The sequence below is a fragment of the Coffea eugenioides genome, chromosome 3, assembly GCF_003713205.1.
Source record: "Coffea eugenioides isolate CCC68of chromosome 3, Ceug_1.0, whole genome shotgun sequence".
Classification (NCBI taxonomy): domain Eukaryota; kingdom Viridiplantae; phylum Streptophyta; class Magnoliopsida; order Gentianales; family Rubiaceae; genus Coffea; species Coffea eugenioides.
The window spans coordinates 38,370,519-38,394,229 of record NC_040037.1 but is presented as its reverse complement, the minus strand read 5'-3'; the positions used below and the strand labels follow the sequence as shown (position 1 = coordinate 38,394,229).

Here is a 23,711-nt window from a genome sequence, read left to right as displayed (position 1 = left end):
CACCAACAACAATAAAGAAAGCAGCGATGAATGAATGCATAGGGAAAAAAAAATGGGAAGTTTGATTGCTGATGTCCAGGGGAGAAGAACCTTTGGCCTTGGGCGTACATCCCATCGAGTTTCCAACCGAGAAAACATCAACTTGGTCTTTGGACATGAGCAGCCCCCACTTGTTTGTTGCTATTCACTGAACCCAACCCATTCCCCCCAATCCTCCTCTTTTTTCTCCCCCTCTCTATCTTTCTTGGTCTCTTTCCACATAGATTATGCCACAAATATCCTGCACCGAATCATATAATTTAGTACTACAATTCAACCTCCCCTCAAGTTTATGATAGTTTCACTTGGCATCCTTAAAGTTTTAAAAGTATTACTTGCCTCCCTTAGTTTCAAATTTTTGTAACATTCTCAAACCGATTCAAATTATAAATACTTATCTTAGGGAAGAGAAAATAATTTCTTTCCAACAGTACCCTTTTGTTGCCTTACTTTTCTTTTTTTTTTAAAAAAAAAAAAATTTGTAAGTATGATAAACAAAGCTAAAAATTAGGACAAAAGGCACGGAGATGTATCTTTCTTTAAAGAGACATGATATAACAGTCACAATCATAAGCGGTATGTTTTTCTAATGTGCAAACAAATAATAATAAGAAACATCATATTTTTCTAAAGTACAAACAAATAATAAAAGTTTATTTGCCAGAATTTTTTCCCTTTAGGGTTTGTCCCCTAAAGTCACATAACAAAACATAAACCCAATTTTATTATTGTTATTATTCTTTTGGAAAAATTGTAGATTTCTTCAGCAAAAGTGTTGCAATTTAGGGTTTTAGCTATGATTTTAAAACTTCAATATTGGGCTCACTTTCATTTTATCCATGTGCTTATTATTGTGTGCCTTTAGATTACTAAATGAGAATCAAAAACCTTTCTTTTATGTAAATTGTTTTGAGCTGATTTAATAAATTTTATAGTAAGTCGTTTAGAATCTTTAATTCTTATTTATCCGGATCCATGGCTTGAAAATTAGAAAAAGAGATCAATGTTTAACATTACATTTAAAACTTATTTGAGATGTTTAGAAGGCGAAAAAAAAGATATTTTCAAATAGTTTTTAGTTATTTATAATTTGTTAAATTTAAAAGTTGTCTCCAAATCATCGATAAGATTTGTCAAGCTATTTTAAATTGATTTGTCATTACAACTATAGGACCACAACTATAGGGCAACTTTGGAATGAAATAATTTCTCCTTCCTAATCTTACACCGTTTTAATCATATAATTTTACAAAAATTTGAAAATAAGGAAGACAAGTGATTTTTTCTTATAAAGCTTATGGGTTCCAAGTGAAATCGTCAGAAAATTGAGGGCAGGTTTCTGAAATCCAATCTCACGATTTCTCATTCCAACTTGATTCATTCCACCTTTCAAACCAGAAACCACCCCATCTTCCCCCTGATTTCCCTTCCCTGATAATGTACCGTACCCCTTCCCTTCTTCAAATAACTTGCGTTAACTTTCCTCCTTCCTCCATCCCTTATGATCACATTCTTCCTCATTCTTTCTTTCTCCTCCCATACCAACAATTCCCTATCCCCGAATAAATAGCTTATTCCATACATTATTATTATTATCAAACTCCTCTTCAAATTGGACATTTGTTGGGGAGGGAGAGAGAGAGATAACAGATATTGAGGATCCATTTTATCATTTTCCTCCTCTTGTTCTATTGCATCTGCTGCTCAATTCCTGGGCTCTTCTCAATATCAGAAGAGATTCGTTTCAGAGTACTGCAAGAAGGAGAATAAAGTAATAGTCAGCCAAATCAACAACTGATATTAGGAATAAGCAATCATCAACTTAATTGGCAATTATCAGGAAATCTGTCCCGCATTGAGATTTTAAAGACGAAGCTGCTTCTGCTGCTGCTTGATACTACTGAATTGGTCGCTTGTGTTGTATGTTGGAAATGGGTAGTGTTGAACAAGGAGGGCGGCGGCCTTCGGAGGGAGCAAGAGACTTGAGATTGTTCCAAGACCATCATCCTCGGCATCATCATCATCATCTGTATTCGGCCGGCGGCAGTTTCATGGATGTAACGACGTCTGCTGCTGCTGCTGCTGGGAACAATATCAATACCGGTGGCTGGGGTGCTAATGCTTTCCCTGTGAAAAAGATGATGAATGGAACGACGACGGAAGACAAGAGAACCGAATACAGGCGGTCATTGTCCCAGCAGGGGAAAAAGGTGTTCTCCGGCAGCTCCGGTTATCTGAGCTTCCAGGGGCTGTTTCTGTTGGTTTGCCTGACGGCGTCATTGCTGCTGCTGCCTCTCGTCCTTCCACCGCTGCCGCCTCCACCATTTCTCCTGCTTCTGCTTCCAATCTGCATTATGGGACTGCTCATGGTCTTGGCTTTTATGCCTTATAACGCTCGGGATGCCTCCTACGCATATCTGTAAATCCACAGTAGTGTTTCAGGATAAAAAAAAAACCCCAAACATCCACATCCCATCATTCCATTTCCATCCTCAACTTTCCCCTCCCCCAATTCCAATTAGTCAGTCCATCTCATAAATTTTGTCTACTCAATATATATTCACAGAAATACAACACGGTTCTTTTATTTCTTACTATCATTTATACATATGTTATGTAGTAGCAATTTTTATAATTGTGCCGTGCAAAATCAAGAGAAAGGGATGTTGTTTTGAAGATAGGCGGGGGGAGCAGGATGAAATGAAATATCAAGGAAAAGGGGCCTTTCGTCCTTTACTGTTCAACATCGGAAGGAAACGAACAAAATTGTGGAATCTGACATCTAAACGTGGAGGAAACGCGGATTAATGAATTCCAAACTGATTTTTTTTTTTTGTTTGTCGTTAAATTTACAATCAAAAGTTTAAACTTTTCTTCAATCGAAGATTATTTGTAGTTCAGACTTGAATTTGAACTTGGGATCTCAATCAATTTGATTTTCTGTTCTAGAATTCTATTTAAGCCTTAAGAATTAGCAACAAATTTGAGATTGAACTTGAGATGGAGCAATTTGATGCTATGTTCTAGACTGCTATATATTTCAGCCTTAGAATTAGCAACAAATTTGACATTTAATAATGTTATTAAAAGAGCATAGTATTTTTCACACACAAGTGATCATATATATGATTTCAATCTCTTTATTTCATTTACTTTCATACAGCGGTCAGATTTCAATTGAGGTTTGGTTAACTTGTAAACTCAAAGCAAGGTCGTATAATTCAAAAAATCATTCCAATTTCCACTTTGCAGCAGCAAATTTGTTTAATCCCAACTTAAAGCCAAGGCCGGGAGCGAAAGACCATTCCATAGGGCTCAATTTGACGTGACTAATGCCGCAAACGAGTTGAGTTTGAGACGGGTCGAATTTTGGTTTAGTCGAACTGAGATCGAATTTTACTAAGTTCGAATCCGAGGTCGAACTTGATGAGTTTTCAATGTAAAACTCGAGTTTCAATTCGATCTCAAATTTGACCCTTGTTGAGCTAGAAGTCGAGCTTATTTGAGCTTTAAATTGTAAAAATAATTGTTCTATTTTTTAAAAATAAATAAAATAGTCATTTGTGCATAATAAATAATAAAAATATTAGGAATATAATTGGAATTTCGCTATAATTATATACACATGCGCACATAGACGTTCGAGCCACTTTGATGCGCTGAATTTCTCTATACTCCACTCAAGTTTGATTACTCGATTTGATTCGACTTGAACTCGACACGACATATATACTTATTCTGTTAGTATTACCCATTAACTGAGATGATGGGTCCATCCATCCAAGCCTAAAAATTTTAGAGTTGGGGTGGAGGATGTCCAGATAAGAATAGACAGGCCAGGCCCAAGGTCAAAATAGCGAAACAAAACAGTTATGCTTCTTCATCTTCTTAGGTTTACGAGCTCAACACCACCCGTGTGTGTATGTGTGTGCGTTTTTTTTTTCTTTCAGTGTAATGTTCAACGAGTATTCCTGATTCCTGAGTCCCTCCGACTTCTTCTTGTAAGATCATAGATGCAGCAGCAGCAAACAGTTTAACATAAAGCAGCTGTGGGTTTGGGTTTGGGTTTGGTCTTCTTCTCCTAACTCCTAAAAAGTCAAGTGTATAATTCTTCTCTCAAAGTCCGTCCAGCACTAGCAAGCAAGCCGCCATCATCATCCTCAACTCAACTGAATCCAGAGACAGGTTAAACTCGCTTAAAAAGTACCCTCTCCACCACAACCACCGGCCTTCCAGGCGTCCACCGCCCACGCCTCCGCCTGTTATTCTTTTTGTTGATTTCCATATTAAAAGTAGCCGGGCTGCTGTACTACTAGAAGTAATAAGAAAGAAAAGAAAACAAAAAAAAGGGTTTAGGGATGAAGTTGGATGTGGACGTGTTGAGGTACCTATCCAAGGATGATTTCAGGGTTCTCACCGCCGTCGAAATGGGAATGCGCAATGTCTCTCTTTCTCTCTCTCTCTCTCTCTTCGGCTTCTTATTCATCTTTGCTTCTTCTTTTCTAAATTGCTTTCTTTCTGTTATATTTTCAGCACGAGATTGTTCCCTCAGAGCTCATTGACAGAATCGCCTCCCTCAAGTAAGTCCCCATCTTTTCGCTCCCTTTTCTATACTACAACTGTTCTCGTTTCTCACTTCACACTTACGGCTATATTCACAAATTTCACCTGCTATGTGTTATTCAACTCTTTTCTGCGCCTTAGCTTTCTGCTTTGTCTGAAACTATTCCTTCTTACTTTTGCATTTTGAAAGGCACGGAGGTACTTATAAGGTCTTGAAGAATTTGCTCAAGCACAAGCTCTTGCACCATGACTCCTCCAAATGTATGTTCCTCCCCACCCTACTTCTTACTTCAGCTCCACGATTGTTGTCATTCTGATGCCCACTGAGTTATATAAATTTGTAAATCCTTGTGCTTCCTGAAAAAAAAAAATCTTGATTAAATTGTACAACAACAATAATCTGATTTGTCATTATCTTTTCTATGATGTGTGTTAGATGATGGCTTTCGACTCACTTACCTCGGTTATGATTTCCTCGCTATCAAAACCTTGGTTAATCGGGGAGTTTTCACTGCCATTGGTCGTCAAATTGGTGTCGGCAAAGAGTCTGGTAACTTTGTTTCTTTACTTAAAAATCCCTACTTTTCCTTCGTATCTTGAGTTTTAACTGCTCTCATTCTCAATGTATTGACAAAGACTGTTGAAACATTTTGTCCCCTTATTGAAGATATTTTTGAGGTGGCCAAGGAAGATGGCACCGTCCTTGCAATGAAGCTGCACAGACTTGGTAGAGTATCTTTTAGAGCTGTCAAGTCTAAGCGTGATTATTTGAAGCATCGCAGTAGTTATAATTGGCTCTATTTGTCGCGCCTTGCTGCTCTCAAGGAATTTGCCTTCATGAAGGTTCTTCAGCTCTCTCTCTCTCTCTCTGCTTGTTGCTTTCTGCTTTTCTGATTGTGACATTTAGCTGATAGTTTGACTGAGCAGGCTTTGGAAGAACATGGCTTTCCTGTTCCACTTGCAGTAGATAGCAACAGACACTGTGTTGTTATGTCACTCATCCAAGGATACCCACTGTAAGTGCTTACCAATAACCGCAAATACTTTAAAAAGATGAACTTTCTACTTTCATGTTAAGACTAGTAGCTCCAATATAAGCTTATGCTTGTAGGATTGCAGTGTTCATGGCTAACCCAAGTTTGTTTGTCAGTCTAGGCTGAATTTAGCTTCATATTGTTTTAACTTTTGGGCAAAACTTTAAAATATCAACTAGAATACATGGAAAGCTTCTCCCCTTATGGACCAAACTTCTGTTGCTCAACTAGTCTGGGCTGGCACGTGTCAGGAATAATTTCCGTTAGGCGTTACTCATCAGGATGGAATTTTTATTGAATGTTCTGCTGAAACTTAAGAATTAGTGGGTATCTGCTGCAATAGCATCTTTTCTCTTAAGTATCCCTTATTTGTGTACCTTTAGATTTCATGCAAGATGCTTTTCTGGCACAGTTAAACGTTATTTCCTGCTGTAATGTAGTGTACAGGTTAAGGAACTGCAGAACCCAGATACGGTTTTTGACACGATTATTGGCCTTGTTGTTCGTCTTGCTGAGCATGGGCTTATTCACTGCGATTTTAACGAATTCAACATCATGGTATGCTGATAAGTATTATATTACGTGTGCAATATTTGTCATTTGTACTCATTAGAAAAAGGGAAAAAGTAAAAGAAGTCTCCTTTTTTTTTGAATTTTCTTTTTCTGATGGGCTGTTAAGGTGCCTGTCTGTCTCAACTGTCTTTACTTAACCACTTATATTTCTGGCAACTTGCTTACCCAAAAAAGAAAAGGTTTCTTTTACTTGTCAAGATAATTAGGTAATTCCAATGCTGTGACTGAACATAGCACTTCTATTTCTAGCTCCACATGTGTTTTGCCTTGCCTTTAGCCTTGCTGTTTTGCTTGTGTTAGATTGATGATGATGAAAAGGTGACAATGATTGATTTCCCACAAATGGTGTCAGTCTCTCATCACAATGCTCAGATGTATGTTTATTGCTACTGATGTACACTCTAGCTTGTCTTTTTTATTTTGTCCCCCTTGCTTGTTGCATCATTTCATTCTCTAAATACTGTCAATTGTCATCATTGTTTCTTATAAGAGTTCCAACTTTCAGGTACTTTGATCGTGATGTAGAATGTATCTTCAAGTTTTTCAGTAAGAGGTTAGTGAATTTTTTCTGCTAGCATTGACAGTTTGATGGCTAGAAATCTGACTGGAAAGTTAAACAAACTGGCAGTGTGTACAATTGGACACTGAACTTCAGGCATATTGACCAGGTGACTTAGTTGATGTGCTGATATAGCCAATGCTAATTGATTGCTCACAAGATAATTATGGGGTTGCAACTGCAAATAGAAATTAGGCTATACGATGATATCCAACAACGTTGTAGCATTAGGGGATTATGTTTTTTGATATGGTCATGTTAATTCATTTGATGCTGGAGTTGGAGGAATCTGTTGGAAAAAATGACTTTAGAAGCTAAACTTTAGAAATCTGTTATCCAAGAAACAAAAATAAAATGGTTTAGTGATGGCTTATCAAAGTTTTCTTAGGGCTCATTATGTCAGAGGTTTTTCTGTGTTGCATTAATATCATTATTTAGCTTATCTTTTATCTTTTCGTACCTGGCATAATTGTTAATGCGTTTGTCTTACTTCCTTTTCTGGTAAACTGCTGCAGGTTCAACCTGTCTTTCGAGGAAAATGCTGGTCATTCGGATGATTCCAAGGTAGACTCAGAGGAAGTTGGCAGGCCTAGCTTTGCTGATATTAAGAAAGTTACTGGTTTCTTAGACAAGGAACTTTCTGCAAGTGGCTTCACTAGAAAGGATCAGGATGATATTGAACGGGTATGAATCGGTTTTTGCCATTTTGTGAATGATGAAATTCTCAATAAATGATCATTCTTTATTAGAAATTACAAAAATTAAGACTCCTAAGGTAACTACAAAAATCTCTGGAGGCTTGGTGCGGTTTTGAAGTTTGATATGTGGTTTCAACATAAACTAATGATTTATACCACAATCGAGTTGAATGTTAGGGCTTCTTGATTGCTGCCTTGGCATTAATTTTTGAACTCATTGATTGTACAAAATGCGTGATACTGACTGATTTTGGGTTACATATATGTAATGCATAATATTGCAGTTTACAGGAGATGATGTTGAGAAGGATCTGGATTCTGATGACACAGAAAGTGCAGATGAGCACATTGAGAAAGATGAAGGACACTTTGAGGTATTTGATTCCTTGAGCTTGTTGATGGTAGTTTCTTAACAAATTTCTTGATTGCTAATGATTTTGCTGATCAAGGAAAACTTTCAAATCAAGGTTTTCTGGTTTATATTTTAGAGTACCTGAACTTTGTAACATCAGTTGGAATTTGGTGGCAAAATATATCATTTAGATGTAAACAGGCCGGAAGTAATGGGTCTTTATGCAGATTTTGTATTCGAACTCAACTAGTAAAAATGTTCCTAAAATTCAGTTTATAGTTTGGTTCCTACTTGCTGCTGTTACAACTCATTTGCCTTGTGTAGCTATCAAGCTGTAACATGTCAGCAATTATTAACCTGTGAATATCATTCTCAACTTGTAGTAACTGGGGATGATACTTGGCTCAGGATCATTTAGGATCAAAATTTTATTAGCGACTAAAAGGCCAATCAGAAAATTATCCAGCACTACTCTAGGGATGTGTGGGAAGTCCTGATTTAATCTTATTGGGTAATAGAGAAATTATATGTTAATCTCTGCTGTGGCACCATGATCATAGACTTTTTTATAGTTCCATTTGATGTTAGTGCTTTCAGTAATACTAGTTTAGTCATCATGATTCCTAGTGAAATTGGAAGCATATCCTCAATTATAGCGTCTCATTTTCATGTGGATTAGATCACATAACAGATACCTTTTGTTCAATTGTCAGTCGTTACTATACTTGATTTGACCATGTCATCTAGCAGGCTTTTGCAGTATAATAGATGTCATGTTGGTTATCGTATTAGTAGTGCCAGCATCTGAATTAACTGGAAGCTATACAAGCAGTAACTAGCGCCCTTCAACCTTTGACTTTGACTTGTGTTACTTGTTAAATGCTTTCTTGGACATTCAAGATATCAGTCTTGATTTAGAAACTTGTCTTTTGAGCAAAGAATAATTTTATTGCAGGAGGAAGGTAATCCAGTTGAACAGGGTGAGACTTCTAAGGAAGATACAGAAATGAAACAGGATGTTGTTTCTGAAAATGAGGGACTGAATGATCTTGGAACTGTTCCTGAGGAGGACAGGCAAACTGAGCATGAGAATGAGCCTGAACTGACAAAACGTCTCAATAAGCAGAGAAGGCGGGCCATTCAAGCAGTGCAAGGGGGAAGAAAGAATTTTACATCAAGAAATTCTTACAAAGATAAGGGAGGTCGGTCCTCTCACAATTCTAAGATTCAAAAGCAATTGGGCAACTGGTAAAGTTTGCACAAGACTCGTCCAAGAAGTCCTTGTAAAGATGAAGATGGAATTGCTTTTGACGGTGGCTGGATTCAATCGAGTCCTGAGATGAGAACCTCTTCCCGTGGAGTATTTCCCGAGAATTGAAGGCTAAGAAGAGCTAGGAGTAGTGTTAATGCTGCCCAGTAATTTATTCGTTCTAGTTTTGAGTTAGATTGTTTGGTATCTGCCTGCCATGTTTAAATTCACCGTCCGATGGTAAAACAAGTATTTTTGGCCCATAGATTGTTACAGTTTTACACATTTGAAATAAAGAGAACTATTATCATCTAGAAATACAAATTTGAGGGAATGGTTCCAAAAGGGATTATAGAATTTTAGCTATACTGCATGCTAGAACAAGCTGCAACTTCCCTCAAAAGTGCAAGGAATGTAGTACAAGCCGCAATTCACAATTAACAATTGCAGCAAGATATGACAGTAAAGGAGCAAGATATCACACCTATTCTGCAATTGTCATATTATCGCAAGTCATTTGCATCAGCAAGTCTGATGTCAGACGCTGAGGGGAGTGGCATTTCATTCAGTTCAGTTGCAGGCTCGATTTCTCCGGCAGCTTTATTAATGTTCTTTTCCAGCAGAGTTCTACTCGGCGACTCATTCCGTGTTTGTGTCATCTCTACAGAGGGAGACTCCTTGGGACCAACTTGTGTGGAAGAGGCATTCACCACTTTCCTCATGCCCTTGTTCTTTCTTGCCTTTTGAGCCCAACCCACGAGTCCTTCTTGTACGTGTTCCTCGAAGATAGCTTTCTTGAATGTACTTCCCATCTGTATATATATATATATATATATATATATATATATTTCCCCCGGAAAAACAGCAAGAAAAACATGTCAGATAGGTGGATCTTTGTCAATGGACTCCACTAACCAACCACAGAAGCCTAGATGAAACGTTGCTTAACCTGTGTCACAATTGCATACAGAGGCAATGTACTGTAACTGCAAATGAACTGCACAAACGCCCTACATACACAAGAAACATTAGCAGCTTCAATTAATAACATTTCCTACACTCTTCATCCCAACTAGAAAGAGATTGAAAGGCGGTGATTATACCCACCCTAAAACAAGTCTTGGGATGACATAACCAACTGCTCCCATGATGCAAGAATCAAATTTATACTGAGCCTGTCATTTGGTAAATCTTTTCTTTTTAGGACGGGGCAGAGCAAAAAAGGAGCATTGAAAAACGAGATGATTTCCTTACCCACGTCCAGAAGAAAATTGCAATCTCAAAGGCATTTTGGAATAAAATGATATGAATCAGATGAAGGACAAGTTTTGGGCGGTTAAACCAGAAGTGATCATCTGAAGGCCTGACTACCAGCTCCCCTTGAACTGCAACATGTTTCTCAGCGACCTCTTGAGCTAACTGTGAGATTACATGCTCTAGTTTGGTGCCCACAGCAAGCAACAGCTGCAAAGTTCATAGGATATCTATCTCACTTTACCGCAAAGAAGACAAGTTAAATACCATATGTCATCTACACATGGTATCCAAAATTTTGATGGGACTTGATTGACTTGGATTTATGGAGATCAAGGAACTCAAGGCTTCACCAAGTTGAAAAAGAACAATTTTTTTTTTTTTTAAATTTTCGAGCGTCCATAAATGTGTCAAACAACAAATGCGTTGCCATCTCATTTCTTCAAAGAGAAAAAACATTTTTTAGTTTGAGATATTAATTCTTGTATGCTCTTTATCTATGTAGGTAGCAGTAGCAGTAGCAGTAGCAGTGTATACTTACAGCGAAGGGAATAAATGATATCCAAAAATATGTATGCCAACCTGCAGGAGATGCATGAGAATTCTTGTTAATCAGTATATCATTTTTCACACTTCACATCAAATGATGAGCAGGTGAGTTTTTTTGGGGATTAAGTGAATCATCTCACCATACACATTCAGCAAAAGAAAGAGGACAACCAATAGCCAAAGGTACCAGCTGCATTTGAGACACGTCCAGAGTCAGTAGGATCCATCAAGAAGAGAAAATGATCAATTCTAAAGTTCAAACGCACTTCTTGTGCATGCTAGACTAAGAAGAGTAACCAAATCACTGAAGCTTGATCAAATCACTCAAGTGCCAGAACATGATTCAATTCTGGAGGAAGGTAACAAAAGATAAGGAGCTGCCCCTTCAAAAAATCATAACAACATAGAAGAGAGAAAGAAATGCTTTCATTGTCCACCGAATCAAATGATGGAGAAAAAGTCAAGTACAAAGAGAGGATAAGAACAAAAGGTACTGAAGGAGCGAAGCAATGAGAGAAAGAAAGAAGAGAAAGGGGCCAATACGTTCCTTTTTTAAGGTTGTACCACGAAACTTCAGCACTAATGTAGTTGCCAATGAATCACTTGCATTTTGAAAATCAAGATAATAGAAAATTTGAATGTAATTAACTTCCCATCAGTAAAGTTTTGCAGCTTTATGCACCATGTTGCTGCTCATATCAAAATGGTGTACAAGAAAATATCATGCAAGTATTGAAGAGCTACCTGGTCTGTTTTCAACACATATGGTGTGCAATGAGCTTAGTTTGGAGTTACCTTATTCCAACAACTCTCTTAAAATCCGCTTCAAGGGCACGTATCATGTACTTGTGAAAGTTAAACTTTGGATTTCCTCGACAATGAGTCTAGCAATTAGGACATCAGACAAGTTAGTGAATGAGTACAGAAACAGAAGTTAACTTTAGAAGTATAGACTATGGTATACTTCAACTCACCATAATGAAGCCAAATCGCAGAGTGGTATAATCCGATTCAGTAACTGACCCATAAAATTGCTTAAAAAAGGATTCCTGCAGGTGAAGGAAACATTAAAATGTTAATGAACTTGATTTCCTCAGTTAGAAAGGACAATCTGAAACTTCTAATCACCTTAAAAGCCACAAAGAAAAGAAAAAATGAATCTATCTTGAGGAAATTAAATTCAAACAGGAAAATAACGGTTTAGGCCCAGAATTTGGAAGCCATAATGGTTTGATTCTCATATTTTTTATTCTGATGCATGTGGCCTTGAGGCTTAGACGCCAGGCATTCTCACAACAGCAAGTTAATTTCTTCCACTTTGATCCAGGCATCAAATGTTCCAACTGTTGGGCTCTGAGAGAGCCAAACTCGGGGAGAATTTAACCATGAGCTAGAATGGGAACCACAACCATGGGCTTGACACCACATCCAACCCAAAACCTTAAGGCATTGGGTTTATGGATCATTCCCACTTATATGTTCCTCATTCTACTCATCTCTTTCCGATGTGGGATATTGATTCACACTTGATATCCCAACACCAACCACAGAAACAATATCATGAAAACAAGGTATAAAACAAACCCACTCTCTTTCTGGATACTTGAAATGAGACTTCATACATCTAAACTTTCTAAACCCTGAAATGTGAGTTTTCCCATTGGCCTCACACTTTTGGAATTGTTTTCAAGGTACATGTGCAACAATTAGGGAAAATCTAAGGACATGAGCATCTTGTCTCCACGGAAAAGGCCTTGAAAGAAAAATGAAATACTGCTAGAACCTGGAGCCTGCAAACCAGGTTGGAAACAATTTCTAATTAGACGTCGTGGAAATGCTTTGGTTCAGAAAGATATTGTACTTCCGTCCTATGAACCCCTTTACAGAAGTATTGTGGCTTCTATTCATTTTGATTTTGATATCTGTTGATCAAAAGCAGGTGACTTTTTATATGTTCATGATTGAAATGAGTAGAGACCAAACTGTGAAGTCCTCCTGGCCTCTGGGATTAAACATTTTGTCTTTACTTCAACTTATATGAAAAAAATAGTATAATATAATCCTGTTGCTAATTGTGAAGAACCATAAGGTACAACCGGCATAGAGTCATGAAAATGTCTTTCAGTTAGGGTAATCAGTAGTTTATGTTGTTCCGCACATGCCTTGAAAGTGCAGAGTGAACGGCTCCAGTTTTTCAGATAAAGTTGGGTTCTTGTACATGAGGCATTTTTGGGGTCTACTGCTTCAGTAACAAAAATGACTGGGATGTCCACTACTTCAGTAACAGTAATGATGGGGGTATTTCCTCAAAACTCAGAAGTGGTAATCTTAGTGATTAAAATTCAGAACTACACTAACCAAGAGAATAACTAGGAGAGGGAACTAAGCATCTGTGTAAACTGAGCCCTGTATATTCATTTGTGTGATCATCGGAATTGTAATTTGAAAGTGGCACCAAACTAGAGCATTGTGTTACTTTCTGCATAACAGAAAACTGTGAACTTCTGTTTGTATCAAGAGAATTAGTGCTAAGCTATGGCAGACCTGCAAGTGCTGCTTCACCTTGGACAAATTTACAAAAGCAGTTCATCTGGTGGCAAACTAGGCTCAGATACTTGGTCTACTTTCAACTTATACATTTTTTAAAGTTTATCATGTAGTCTACAGTGCAAGAGGAGCCATGAGTTTGGGCAACGTATACCCCTACCTTATATCCTGGTGATGCTTAAATCCAACCTTTATGTTAAGATCAAAGATCAAGCCAGTTTGTAGTTCAACATGAAGCATTAGAGGAAATCATATAACGAAAGTCATGTGAAGCATGAGGACGGTCATGCACAGAATAAATAAATCAGCAGACTTTTTATTTACAACCTAACAGCAGAAAACTCTGATATATGTACTATATGCGCTGGGAATATGTATATAACTCATTAGATCACATTTGAAGATAGGCAATGGACAACAGATGTTACTTCGCCAGTTATCTGTCAGGTTTCTTTCCTTCTAACTTCTATCTGATTAATTTTGGAAGTCTCTCAATGCAATAGACAACCAACAGTTGTTACTGCATTGATGTTTCCTGCCATTCCGTATTTCCATCCAAACACAATGTCATTGAAATGCATAAGGTTGGCCAAATCGCGTAGGAGAACTACATTTGGAAGAGTGAAATTGTTTCTAGCACACTAAGTACACATACAATCTACGATAAAGGAAACAATTTTGTTGCCATTTTACTGTTTTTTGTTTTATATTGTTAAATTAGCAAGAAAGCAACATAAGTTTCATCAGACATAATTCTTCAACTTCAACTTACCACCCAACCAAGTGCAGCCGAGTCCTTTCCAAGGCCCAGAAATCGGTCCCTGATGAAGTCATGTTCCTGGACGTGGGTAAATTTCATCCGCTCAGCTGCATAAGAAACATCTTCAGTTCCCAAGATTGCAACTTAAATTGAATATTGGTAGGTGAGAAATAATCAGTCGACTTGAGTAAAACATATTATTGCTTTCCCAAAAGCATATGCTGAGACAGAATGGAAGCACGGCCCATGAAGACCTTGCACAGGGTGAAATTGTGCCTGTCATATGAGGTGACACTGATTGGGATGTTTGTTGCAACATGTATTGCTTATCAGTACATGAAACTTGTTTCAAGTGGCTTATAAGTACCAAATTGAAGTGCCAATATGCATTGGATATACATTGGATATGCGATGACTAGTGATTCCAAGAGTGCAGGGAGGAGAATCCAAAGCTGAAGCAGTACTAAGAAATTCAAGTACCTTGCTCAGGGTCATCTTCCTTTTTCTGAATAGCATCTTCCCAGAGTTTCCACTGGCGGATCTGCAGTTTGGAGAGCAAATAAAATTGATAACAAATAATTAATGAAGAAACTTGTTTAAATAATACTACCATCTCGTGATCAATTGCCCTGAAGTTACATACCTTTGCACTGGCAAATAGAATTGTTAGCGCACAGAAGATGACATGAGAAACGGCCAGTGCAAATATAAAGATGTGAAGATGATGCAAAGCTGTGAGAGATAGCAGCGGTGCCTTCCCCTGATGCAAAAGGCAAGAAAGTGGTTAGGAAAATTTTAGAGTTAAAAGTCTGATGGATGATAATGCAGAAATTCCAGAACCTGGCAAAAGAAAGAGCGGGGCTTAAAATTGAGTTTCAGAAGATTTCCCAATTAGCAACAGAGAGAGTGAGTGGCATATGTTTAGCTGTTTTACACTATATGAAATGAAGCATAATAACTTCCTCTGGAAAGTTGAGGAGAAAAGTCGGTGGGCGAAAGAGAATGAATAAGCTAGCTAGGCGGGCAACAAGGTCAGTAGTTAGCAGGGCAGTACCTTTTTTTCGCAGTAGCCTTGAGTAGTTGATGCCTCAGCCAGAAGGCGGCGGTGGAGTCCTCCTGGTCCGGGGAGGAGAGAGGAGAAGAAGGCGGAGGTAGTCTGGAGGTGGGAAGTGGTTGAGGAGGAGGTATCATCTTTCTTCTTGCAGGGAAGCCAGTCGTCGGTCAGGTGCTTGTCGATGCATATCTCATTAATTTTGCTTTGGAACACAGTGAGAAGGAGAGATATGAAGCCCAGTAGCATCAACTCTGAAGGCCGAGTCCCAGGAGAGAAGATGATCGTTAAAAAAAAAAAAAGAAGAGTCATCAATCAATCATTCACGATCATTTCCATAAAATTAGCAGAATGGCGTGGTGTGGCGTGGTGATATCATTCATGTAAAAAGAGAGATGGAAGGTGATGCAGAGGGCGGACCTTCCTTGATTTTGAGCAAGGCCTGATACAGCGGCTTCTGATTCTTCTTCAGCAAATACTGCACACGTACGCGGAAGAGAACCATCCATCACCATTCACCAACCGATCAAGAAGAATTTGTTAGTTAGCCCACGAATGCGACCAATGTTGTATCATGAAAGAAAAAATGAATGATGAATGATGAATGGAAGGTTGGATGAGCAGCAGCTAGCTAGAGCTATCTAGCTAGCTGGGAAATAGGAGTAGTATATTATGCAGGGAGGCAGGCAGGCAGGAAATAGGTAGGAGGTACCTTGCCGGTATAGTGAAGGACCCTTTCGGCAAAGAGAGAGAGGGCAACTATAACGGTGCACACCAGAGCCACCACCCACGTCGGTGTATACTCCAAGGTAACTCCTTCTCCTTCTCCTCCTCCTGCCATGATCGATATTCTCAATATTGATGATGTATCCTTCTTTCCTTCCTTAGTATATATTACTACTTTTTAGTTAGGCTATATGCCCCTCTCTCTCTCTCTCTCTCAGAGGCTCAGGCCACCAACTACTAGCAATTGATCCAAGCTCCGCCACCAGTACTCCCCTCCTTTCCTTCCTTGTTTCTTCCTTCCCTTCCTCCTCTTAGCTAATTATACCAGTAGTATATGTCTCGTTTGTCTTTTTCACTACTATTATATGTAACTAGATGATTACTACTAATAAGAGGAAGAAATACTTCAACTAGTCGTAAACTAGTAGTATTCATTTTTTCAACACGCAGGTTGATATCATCATCATCCAATAACTCGGCAATATAGTACATAAGATGAGATGATAACTCGGCAATTTGTCCCTTTTATTACCAAAAAAAAAAGGGGAGAGAAGAGAAGAGGAGGAGCGTGTGGGACCATATATAGGACGACAAATCTCTGCGTTTCGACCCTGTTTCGTGAGGGAGTTGCATGATCATCAAAGGTTTCATTTATTACTACTATTAAGTACTAATAGTGCTCTAATACTAAATTACTAATACTAATAAGTATTATTGAGGTTGCTCTAGTACTAATACTCCTGAATTGAGAGTCGGAATTAAGATTTAATCCTCTAGCATCCACGCTAATACATATAAATTAAATTATAATATTTCTGGGAAATGGTTGGAGAGCGGTTTATGCGTTTCATATTTTGTTGATAATTTTATTAGGACAATAACTATTGGATTAATCTTCTATACACTGACAGCGTATAAATACTCATTATCACCATTGGATTGGATGCATGACAATTCATCCGAATTTAAATTTAAATTTCAAATTTTACTCATGTGTCATGCATCCAACCGTGATTGTGTATACACTGTCAGTGTATATAAGATTTACTTATAATTATTACTACTACATAACATATGTACTCCTCATTGTTGTTATTGTTATTAGTATTAATATTGTTCAGTGATGGTGGATTGGACGGTGACCGTTATACGAATGAAAATGACAATTGATACCGGATTCATAAAATTGATAACACCCCCTCCCCTCCCAAAAAGATGTATAGTATGTTTGGATTGCATTTTTCTAAATTTTTTGTAGAAAAATTACTGTAGCGATTTGTTATATGTGAAGTAAAAAGATGATTAAAAAATATATTCACATAAAAACGTAACAATTTCTTTTATTTTTTTATTTTTGAAAAATTGCTTTCAAAATTTCAAGTCCTCGCGATAGTCAAACCCACCCCGCGGGGTCTGAGAATGAGGCCTCTGCGGTCCAGTCCCCTGAAGATGTGGCCGTGATTTTAGTTGGTTGACTGTTACTACTACTGTAGCATCCTCTTTGGTTCTTAAGCCAACAGGATTTCAATATAATCACCCTTTTGCTTCTGCTAGCTCTGGGTGCATAATTGCACGCATGTTTTTACTACCAAGACAGACACCAAATTCAGGGAGCTTTTCATTTCAGCTAACCTGAAATCGTTCCAATTCCAAACTCCAAAGATGACTGGTTCCTATGTCAAATAAGTTACAGAAAGAATCTGCAAATTAAAGTCCTTGTTAACTTTACATCCTACTCATCTTATTTATGTTTTGCTCCAAAATCTTTGAAGAAAAGTCAGTCAATACAAGTAAACTAGACTTATAGTCCTACAATAAGATATTTTGGCCTGGCTTGATTTCAACATTCCCCCACCCCCCAACAAATCCAAAAGGCCTTCATCTAGAATGTGATTTCAGATTTGACTATCTCTGCTATTCCTTTTCACAGTCTCTTTAATTCTTCCACCGTATAGAATAGGATAAATTAGATTATATAAATATTTTACAAAAAAAAAAAAAAAGAGAGAGACTTCGTCTGGAGGCGCGGAACTACTAAGGTGGTAGTACTAATACTAATTAAACTATTACTAATACCAGCAATATTACTACTTTTGTATTAGCCATTCAAGGTTGAAGATTGTAAAGTCTTTGCTTCTGTTCTGACTTTGCCGAATCCGGAGAGCTGCAGTGTCCAGTGTCGTCTTTTTCTTTTTATTCCTTATCTTAATCAAAGACAATTTCAAAGCTACCCAAAAAAATGCTCATATTCGTATCCTACCCACCTATTTCAACCACTCATCGAAGTGATTAATACCTTACCACAACACAATATGAACGTGCGGACATGACTGCAAAGCATGCAGCCCAATATGATCTGGTCACGAGCACATGTTTTCTTGGTCAACCTCAAGGGTTTTCAGACGGAAAAAAAGAAAAGAAAATAAAAACATTTGGTCGGAATGAAGTGACAAATTAAAGACTCACTCAAACTATTCAACGTAAGCAAATACCAGTCCGGTCCCTCGATACGCAGTCAAGCCGCCCCTGCCCTTTTGGACCCAAGAGTCTGTTCTGTGAGTGCCCGTCCTGCACCCGGTACCATGGACATGCCTGCCTCGTACTCTGTTGCTCATAATTCCAACCACCGCCAGACTGGTGAGGAACAAGCAACGTATGTAGTATATATCTGAGAGCTGTCTCTTGTTCTTTCTACTCCTGGTTTTTCAACACGAAGAGGACTTCATAGAGGAGTCCAGAAAGTTAAGAAAATTTATGAAATTCAATCCCCCAAATCAAAAACTTAACAAGCATGCAAGGAAACGTTCCTTACAAATCCATCCACTGCATCCATAACTAGCACCGTTCACGGCATCCATAACTGTCAACACCACAAAATCGCTCAAAACCAGTAACTGGTAATCCACCTCCCTTCTTTCCGGTACAAGCTTAACATTTCCTCGTAAAAAATAGCACATTCCATTTGGTCATCAAAAGTATTAACAACATCATCAGAGAGTCCAGAATGAATTCATTTGATCTCCTGCAAACCAATGCACGAATAGATCACTAACACCACAAATTAAGTACCCGATGTCAACAGATCTGTTGATTTCTATACCTTACAAGTCACCACCACGAGCAATTGTTGCGCCAAACCAAAATTCAGATTTCAAAAAAAAAAAGAAAAAAGGGTCTGAATACCATGCTGCCAATGAAAAGAAGAAATAGACGGTGAATTAATTGGTACAAGAAGAAGGTCAATCAACGTTCATTGTACTCTTCCTCATCTACAGAAGGAGCATGTTTCTTTAAAGAAAAATGCCTACGTTGAAGTGTTGTCTGAATCTCATATAAAAACTTACAAGTTAATCACTCGATGCAGCAGCAAAGAGACATTCACGTCTACTTTCAACAAAGTTCCTCCGGAATTGCTCAAACTTGCCTTCTTCAATAGCCTTTCTAATTGAGCAGAAGAATCCCAGATAGTGGTGTGTGTTGTGTCTGGAACACAGCCAGAGATAATCATATTAGATAAGTACATGACAGTGAAATAACAGTGGTTCCAAGAGAATTCATACATCTCCAATAGAGTTTGTGCCAACATTTCATGAACATTGAACAAGTGATTCAAATATGCCTTTGTATGATTCTGGCATGTGAAGCAGTTGCAGCTTTCAACAATTGGTGATGTATCTTTCCTGTCAAAAGGAAAAAAGGAAGAACACCTCATGATACTTGTCTCAGCATGCTCAACTAACATATATTAAATACTAGCAGAAAGCATCCAGAGGTTTCCAGATCTGTTATTACCTATATATAGTAGCTTTCAGATTGATCTTCATGTCATCACCTCCCGAATCACTTAGCTGGTAATCGGCATTGTCACCCTTATTTCTCTCAAGAGGAAAGGTTAGAGCAAATCCACCAAGTGTAAGATGGTAAACATACCTGTTATAACCCTGACAGCTTTTAGTTACTTTCCTGAGTAGCCAGTAAAATGTTCAAGAATGTTAAACTACCAACATACGTAGAGTCAAATAGGTCAATGCCTGCAGCAACTCCCTGCAACACCTCCTCTGTTGACAGAAAATAGCTTTGCTGAACAACACACAATCCCAGATGCTCAAAGCATAACAAAAGTCCCATTGAACGCAACATTAACATGATCCTTTAAGAAAGATTATTTTTAGGACTGGCAATATGATTAAGCAGTTGATGAAGAAAAAAACTAATTTATTCTTTAACTCATCATTTGATCAAACATGAGGCTTCAAACAAAATCTTTCATCATGCACACCCCTCCCCACCCTTAACACTCCCCCCCCCCCCCCCAAAAAAAAAAAAAAGAAAAAAGAAGTTAAGGGTTTGAAATAATTTCCCTTACCTGGAAGTCCAAGTCCAGAGACATGCCTTGGCATATCCTCTGGTAAATTGTCCTGGGTCCATTGATGATAAGCCCAAACCAACAGATAAATGTAAACATCATTCTCACAATTGATCACATTATGCAAAAGGATCAAGATAAACTAAATCAATGATGAGCATAGGATTAACTTAAGTAATTCAACTGGACTAACTTGAAATTAATGCTTACACCAAATTGATATCTAATGGATTACGTATAATCTAGTTCCCATAGGAATCTACAATACTCCTTTTTAACAATGCTCAATTCTTCAAATTTTGCGATCACAGCAGAACTTGAGCTGATTAACTCGACACATCAGCCGATTAAAGACCTCTGAAAGAAAGCAAGTCTGACTCCATTATTGACACATGATGCACAGACAACAATGAACAATTAATGCTTTCTAATTCAGGTTCAAGAATGACATTAGCAAACACTGAATATCTTCCAATCATCAGATTTTGTGTCACAACAGGCACTTTCAATGATATCTGGTGCAAAGTGATGCTTGAAATAAATTGAGCTACCATTCCATCAATCACATAGTCTCCCATGGACTTCTTGAAATAAAAGTCAATACAATGCTAGCATCAACAAATCCTTAAAGCAGCATGTTGGGAATCTCTAGAAAACCTGTACTTACATTATTGGATAACGAGCCTTTAATAAAGGCAGACAAGCAAAAGCATAAGTATTCCAGCAATTAATAACCTTTAGTAACTGCAAAATATTATCTCATATTTCCAATTAAACAATCATATTGAATCAAGGAAATAGCCAACATCACCGTAGACAAATCAGGATATGAAATGATGTTTCTAGCACTAGATTTAAGTCTTACCGTAACAGCAGTGAGAAGAGCAGCCCGCTCGTCCATACTTTCTCCAAGCCCAAACCCACCAATCCAATATCCTGCAAGCCAATTTTCATATTCTAATTGTAGAATTGACAAGAAATTTGAAATCCGAGTGTTCCAGTCTCTGTTTCCTCACTAAGATCCACAAAGCATCGTGCACTCTAAAAATGTTTGTACTATTCATGACACCAAATTCATAACCCTAAGTTGGAGTATTCCAGATGGAAAGGAAGACAGATCAGTATGTTTGTCCCCTTTTTTTAAACACACCATAATGATTTCAAATAAAATTTTCTAGTGCCTGAAACAACTTAAATCTCATCTTTCTATAACCTAAGCTTATAGGACTATGTACTGGTTTTCAAGCAACAAACCAAGCCCAATAAACCCTGCAATTCTTTTGTGGGAAAGGGCTACAGAAGATCTCTTAAATGCTACACTCCACTGAGAGTCATGTACTTGAAACACGGCTAGACCTTGTATTAGAGTTTGTGGTACTGCTAGAGCTCGAGTCGATGTTTACTTTGAAGTTTTAATTGAAAAAGAGTTGATATTTAAGGTTTTGTTCTTTTCACAAGCTTTTGAATTTGAAATTCAAGAACATAGAATGTTTAATTTTAAATTTATTTTTTTTTATTAGACAGGATTTTGTATTCCAATCAGGATTTGAAATCCCAGAAATTTTCAAATTCCAGAATTTTAATATAAAGGAACAATAGACTGTTTAAAAAACCAGGAATTCGCAATTCCTGTCAGAGATTCCGGCTTAAAGAGCACAATTTAGATTCAACTCCACATAGTAAAGGGGTTCGAGAGCACTTAAAGTCTGCTGAATATGAAGCAGCAAATGTAGGACGATTATAAAGGGAGGACAAAGCCAATGTTATCACCACTCTGCCTCAAAAGTTGTTGCAAAGTCAAACAACCATTGAAATGAGTCTAAAATAAAAGATACTAGCTCAGAAGGTAAGCTAATAACTTGAAACAGGACACAAACATAAAACAAGATACTAGTAAAATGACCAGACCTGATACATTTCTTTGTGCAACTTCTTGTGCACACCGATGCCGTTCTTCAATGCTGGAGCCTCCTACAATGGATCCAAAAATAGTAGTACCTGTCTGCAGTGATAATTAATGTGCAACCTGGTAAGCCTTCAGAAATTTATAACAAAAATAGCTTCTGGGTAAACTCCTATAGTACGAATAAATGCATCTCTAGTAGAAAGTTGAGAATTCTACCAGTCCATGAAATGATCAATATGAACTTACAAATGTGCACAAAAAATAATCTCCTGAGCATGGATCCTATAAAATTCAAAACCATGTAATCCTCACTTTCCTTTAAGCAGCTGAGCACCATTAGAAATCCCCTGAATTACATTTTGGCTGTGCAAGAATTAATGGTCCATCTGAGTTGGATTGACTTTCATAGTAGATATCAGTTTGACCTAAATGCCCTAAGCTCTTGACAAGTTAACATCTATTACCAGTTAGCAATCAGTACACAAAGCTACACACCCCGGAAGAGGGGGGGGGGGGGGGGCAGGCGGGGGAGGGGGTTAACCTTATTGAGTGAAAGGCAATCGTCGAGCCATCTCAGAGTGCGGTCAACTGAGGTTCTGTTCCTCTTATCAGAAACCCAAGCAGGAACTTCATCAGCCAAAGTGACCCAAAAGTCAGGCTTCATTGAAGAAACAAGTTCCACGTATTCTGCAGGTTTTATCTGATTCATTCATGAAAGTGCAGAACTCGTTATACAGATTCTCAGAGCATGAAACGTTACCATCACACTCCAAAGGATTAAACTCAAACATTTAAAAAGAAAAAAGGAGGTTAAGGGGAAATGAAATAACCAGAAGACGGCTCCAGGAGTCTGGAAAGACGCTCCATATTTGTTAGTGCTGTCATGTTCAGAAGGGCAATGATGGAATCCCGCGGTACGCCGCGAATATGTGTTGGTGCAGACTAAGCATTTGGTGCAGTCCTCCAATGTTAGATATTGTTTTAGGAGAAATACCCTCTAAGCTGGAGAAGAAACACGGCAGCTGTACTTACTAGCATGAATTGAATCATACAAAACTAGTTAGCAGTATTAGACTATTTAGTGCTGGCTTGGCTGGTATAAGGTTCCAGCACAGAACAGACCAGACAACAAACACCTGGTACGCGAGAGACAAGATAACATCTCATAGACAAAAATTTTGCTTCTTTTGAGCGTAAATAAAATCTTTTTTTTTTTTTTGGGCCAAGCGCTTACAAGTGAAGCGGGCTGAACTGGAGCAGGTGAGAATCCGGAGAAGGAAGAGAGGAGGTAAGGAGGTCCGGAGAGATGAAAGCGGGCAGGCCTTTGCGGGTTGTGAGGAGCAGAGCGGGAGTCTGAATTGGGAAAGGACAGCTGCCCAGCTGCAGAACCCCTGACCGGGCTCTTCCGTTGCTCCATCCCTTATTGACGGCGAACTTCATCCTTCTCTTCTACAACTCCGGCTCCAGCGCCGGTAGTGCTGCTAC

At 38.2% G+C, this 23,711-nt stretch overlaps 3 protein-coding genes across 3 annotated transcripts; 1 reads left to right on the top strand and 2 right to left on the bottom strand.

Moving 5' to 3' along the window:
- The first annotated feature begins 3,977 nt into the window (after positions 1-3,977).
- LOC113764854 (serine/threonine-protein kinase rio2) lies at positions 3,978-9,412 on the top strand. The gene is made up of 13 exons (XM_027308883.1): positions 3,978-4,363; positions 4,394-4,481; positions 4,573-4,619; positions 4,793-4,863; positions 5,039-5,152; positions 5,270-5,445; positions 5,530-5,618; positions 6,077-6,194; positions 6,510-6,583; positions 6,715-6,762; positions 7,284-7,452; positions 7,751-7,840; positions 8,774-9,412. The coding sequence occupies exons 2-13, from the start codon at positions 4,398-4,400 to the stop codon at positions 9,068-9,070; spliced, it is 1,377 nt and encodes a 458-aa protein (XP_027164684.1). The 5' UTR covers positions 3,978-4,363; positions 4,394-4,397; the 3' UTR covers positions 9,071-9,412.
- LOC113764852 (MLO-like protein 1) lies at positions 9,378-16,422 on the bottom strand. The gene is made up of 14 exons (XM_027308882.1): positions 15,941-16,422; positions 15,649-15,706; positions 15,232-15,482; positions 14,821-14,937; positions 14,658-14,718; positions 14,190-14,284; positions 11,845-11,919; positions 11,666-11,754; positions 11,011-11,060; positions 10,863-10,903; positions 10,322-10,531; positions 10,175-10,242; positions 10,017-10,077; positions 9,378-9,879 (listed from the first exon to the last, which is right to left on the bottom strand). The coding sequence occupies exons 1-14, from the start codon at positions 16,067-16,069 to the stop codon at positions 9,571-9,573; spliced, it is 1,614 nt and encodes a 537-aa protein (XP_027164683.1). The 5' UTR covers positions 16,070-16,422; the 3' UTR covers positions 9,378-9,570.
- Positions 16,423-18,240: 1,818 nt separating this feature from the next.
- LOC113764679 (queuine tRNA-ribosyltransferase accessory subunit 2-like) lies at positions 18,241-23,711 on the bottom strand. The gene is given in 13 exon segments (XM_027308646.1): positions 18,241-18,976; positions 19,299-19,437; positions 19,515-19,634; positions 19,747-19,884; positions 19,964-20,012; positions 20,321-20,372; positions 21,186-21,256; positions 22,229-22,322; positions 22,768-22,926; positions 23,065-23,117; positions 23,120-23,149; positions 23,152-23,228; positions 23,461-23,711. Coding segments are annotated over 12 exon segments (1,185 nt in total). The 5' UTR covers positions 23,667-23,711; the 3' UTR covers positions 18,241-18,976; positions 19,299-19,301.

Coding starts and splice junctions, on each gene's coding strand:
- LOC113764854 (XM_027308883.1), top strand. CDS start 4,398: ATGAAGTTGGATGTGGACGTGTTGAGGTACCTATCCAAGGATGATTTC. Junction 4,482..4,572: donor TCGAAATGGGAATGCGCAAT/GTCTCTCTTTCT, acceptor TTATATTTTCAG/CACGAGATTGTTCCCTCAGA. Junction 4,864..5,038: donor GCACCATGACTCCTCCAAAT/GTATGTTCCTCC, acceptor GATGTGTGTTAG/ATGATGGCTTTCGACTCACT.
- LOC113764852 (XM_027308882.1), bottom strand. CDS start 16,069: ATGGCAGGAGGAGGAGAAGGAGAAGGAGTTACCTTGGAGTATACACCG. Junction 10,243..10,321: donor CAATTTTCTTCTGGACGTGG/GTAAGGAAATCA, acceptor ACCAAATGACAG/GCTCAGTATAAATTTGATTC. Junction 9,880..10,016: donor TGTATGCAATTGTGACACAG/GTTAAGCAACGT, acceptor ATATATATACAG/ATGGGAAGTACATTCAAGAA.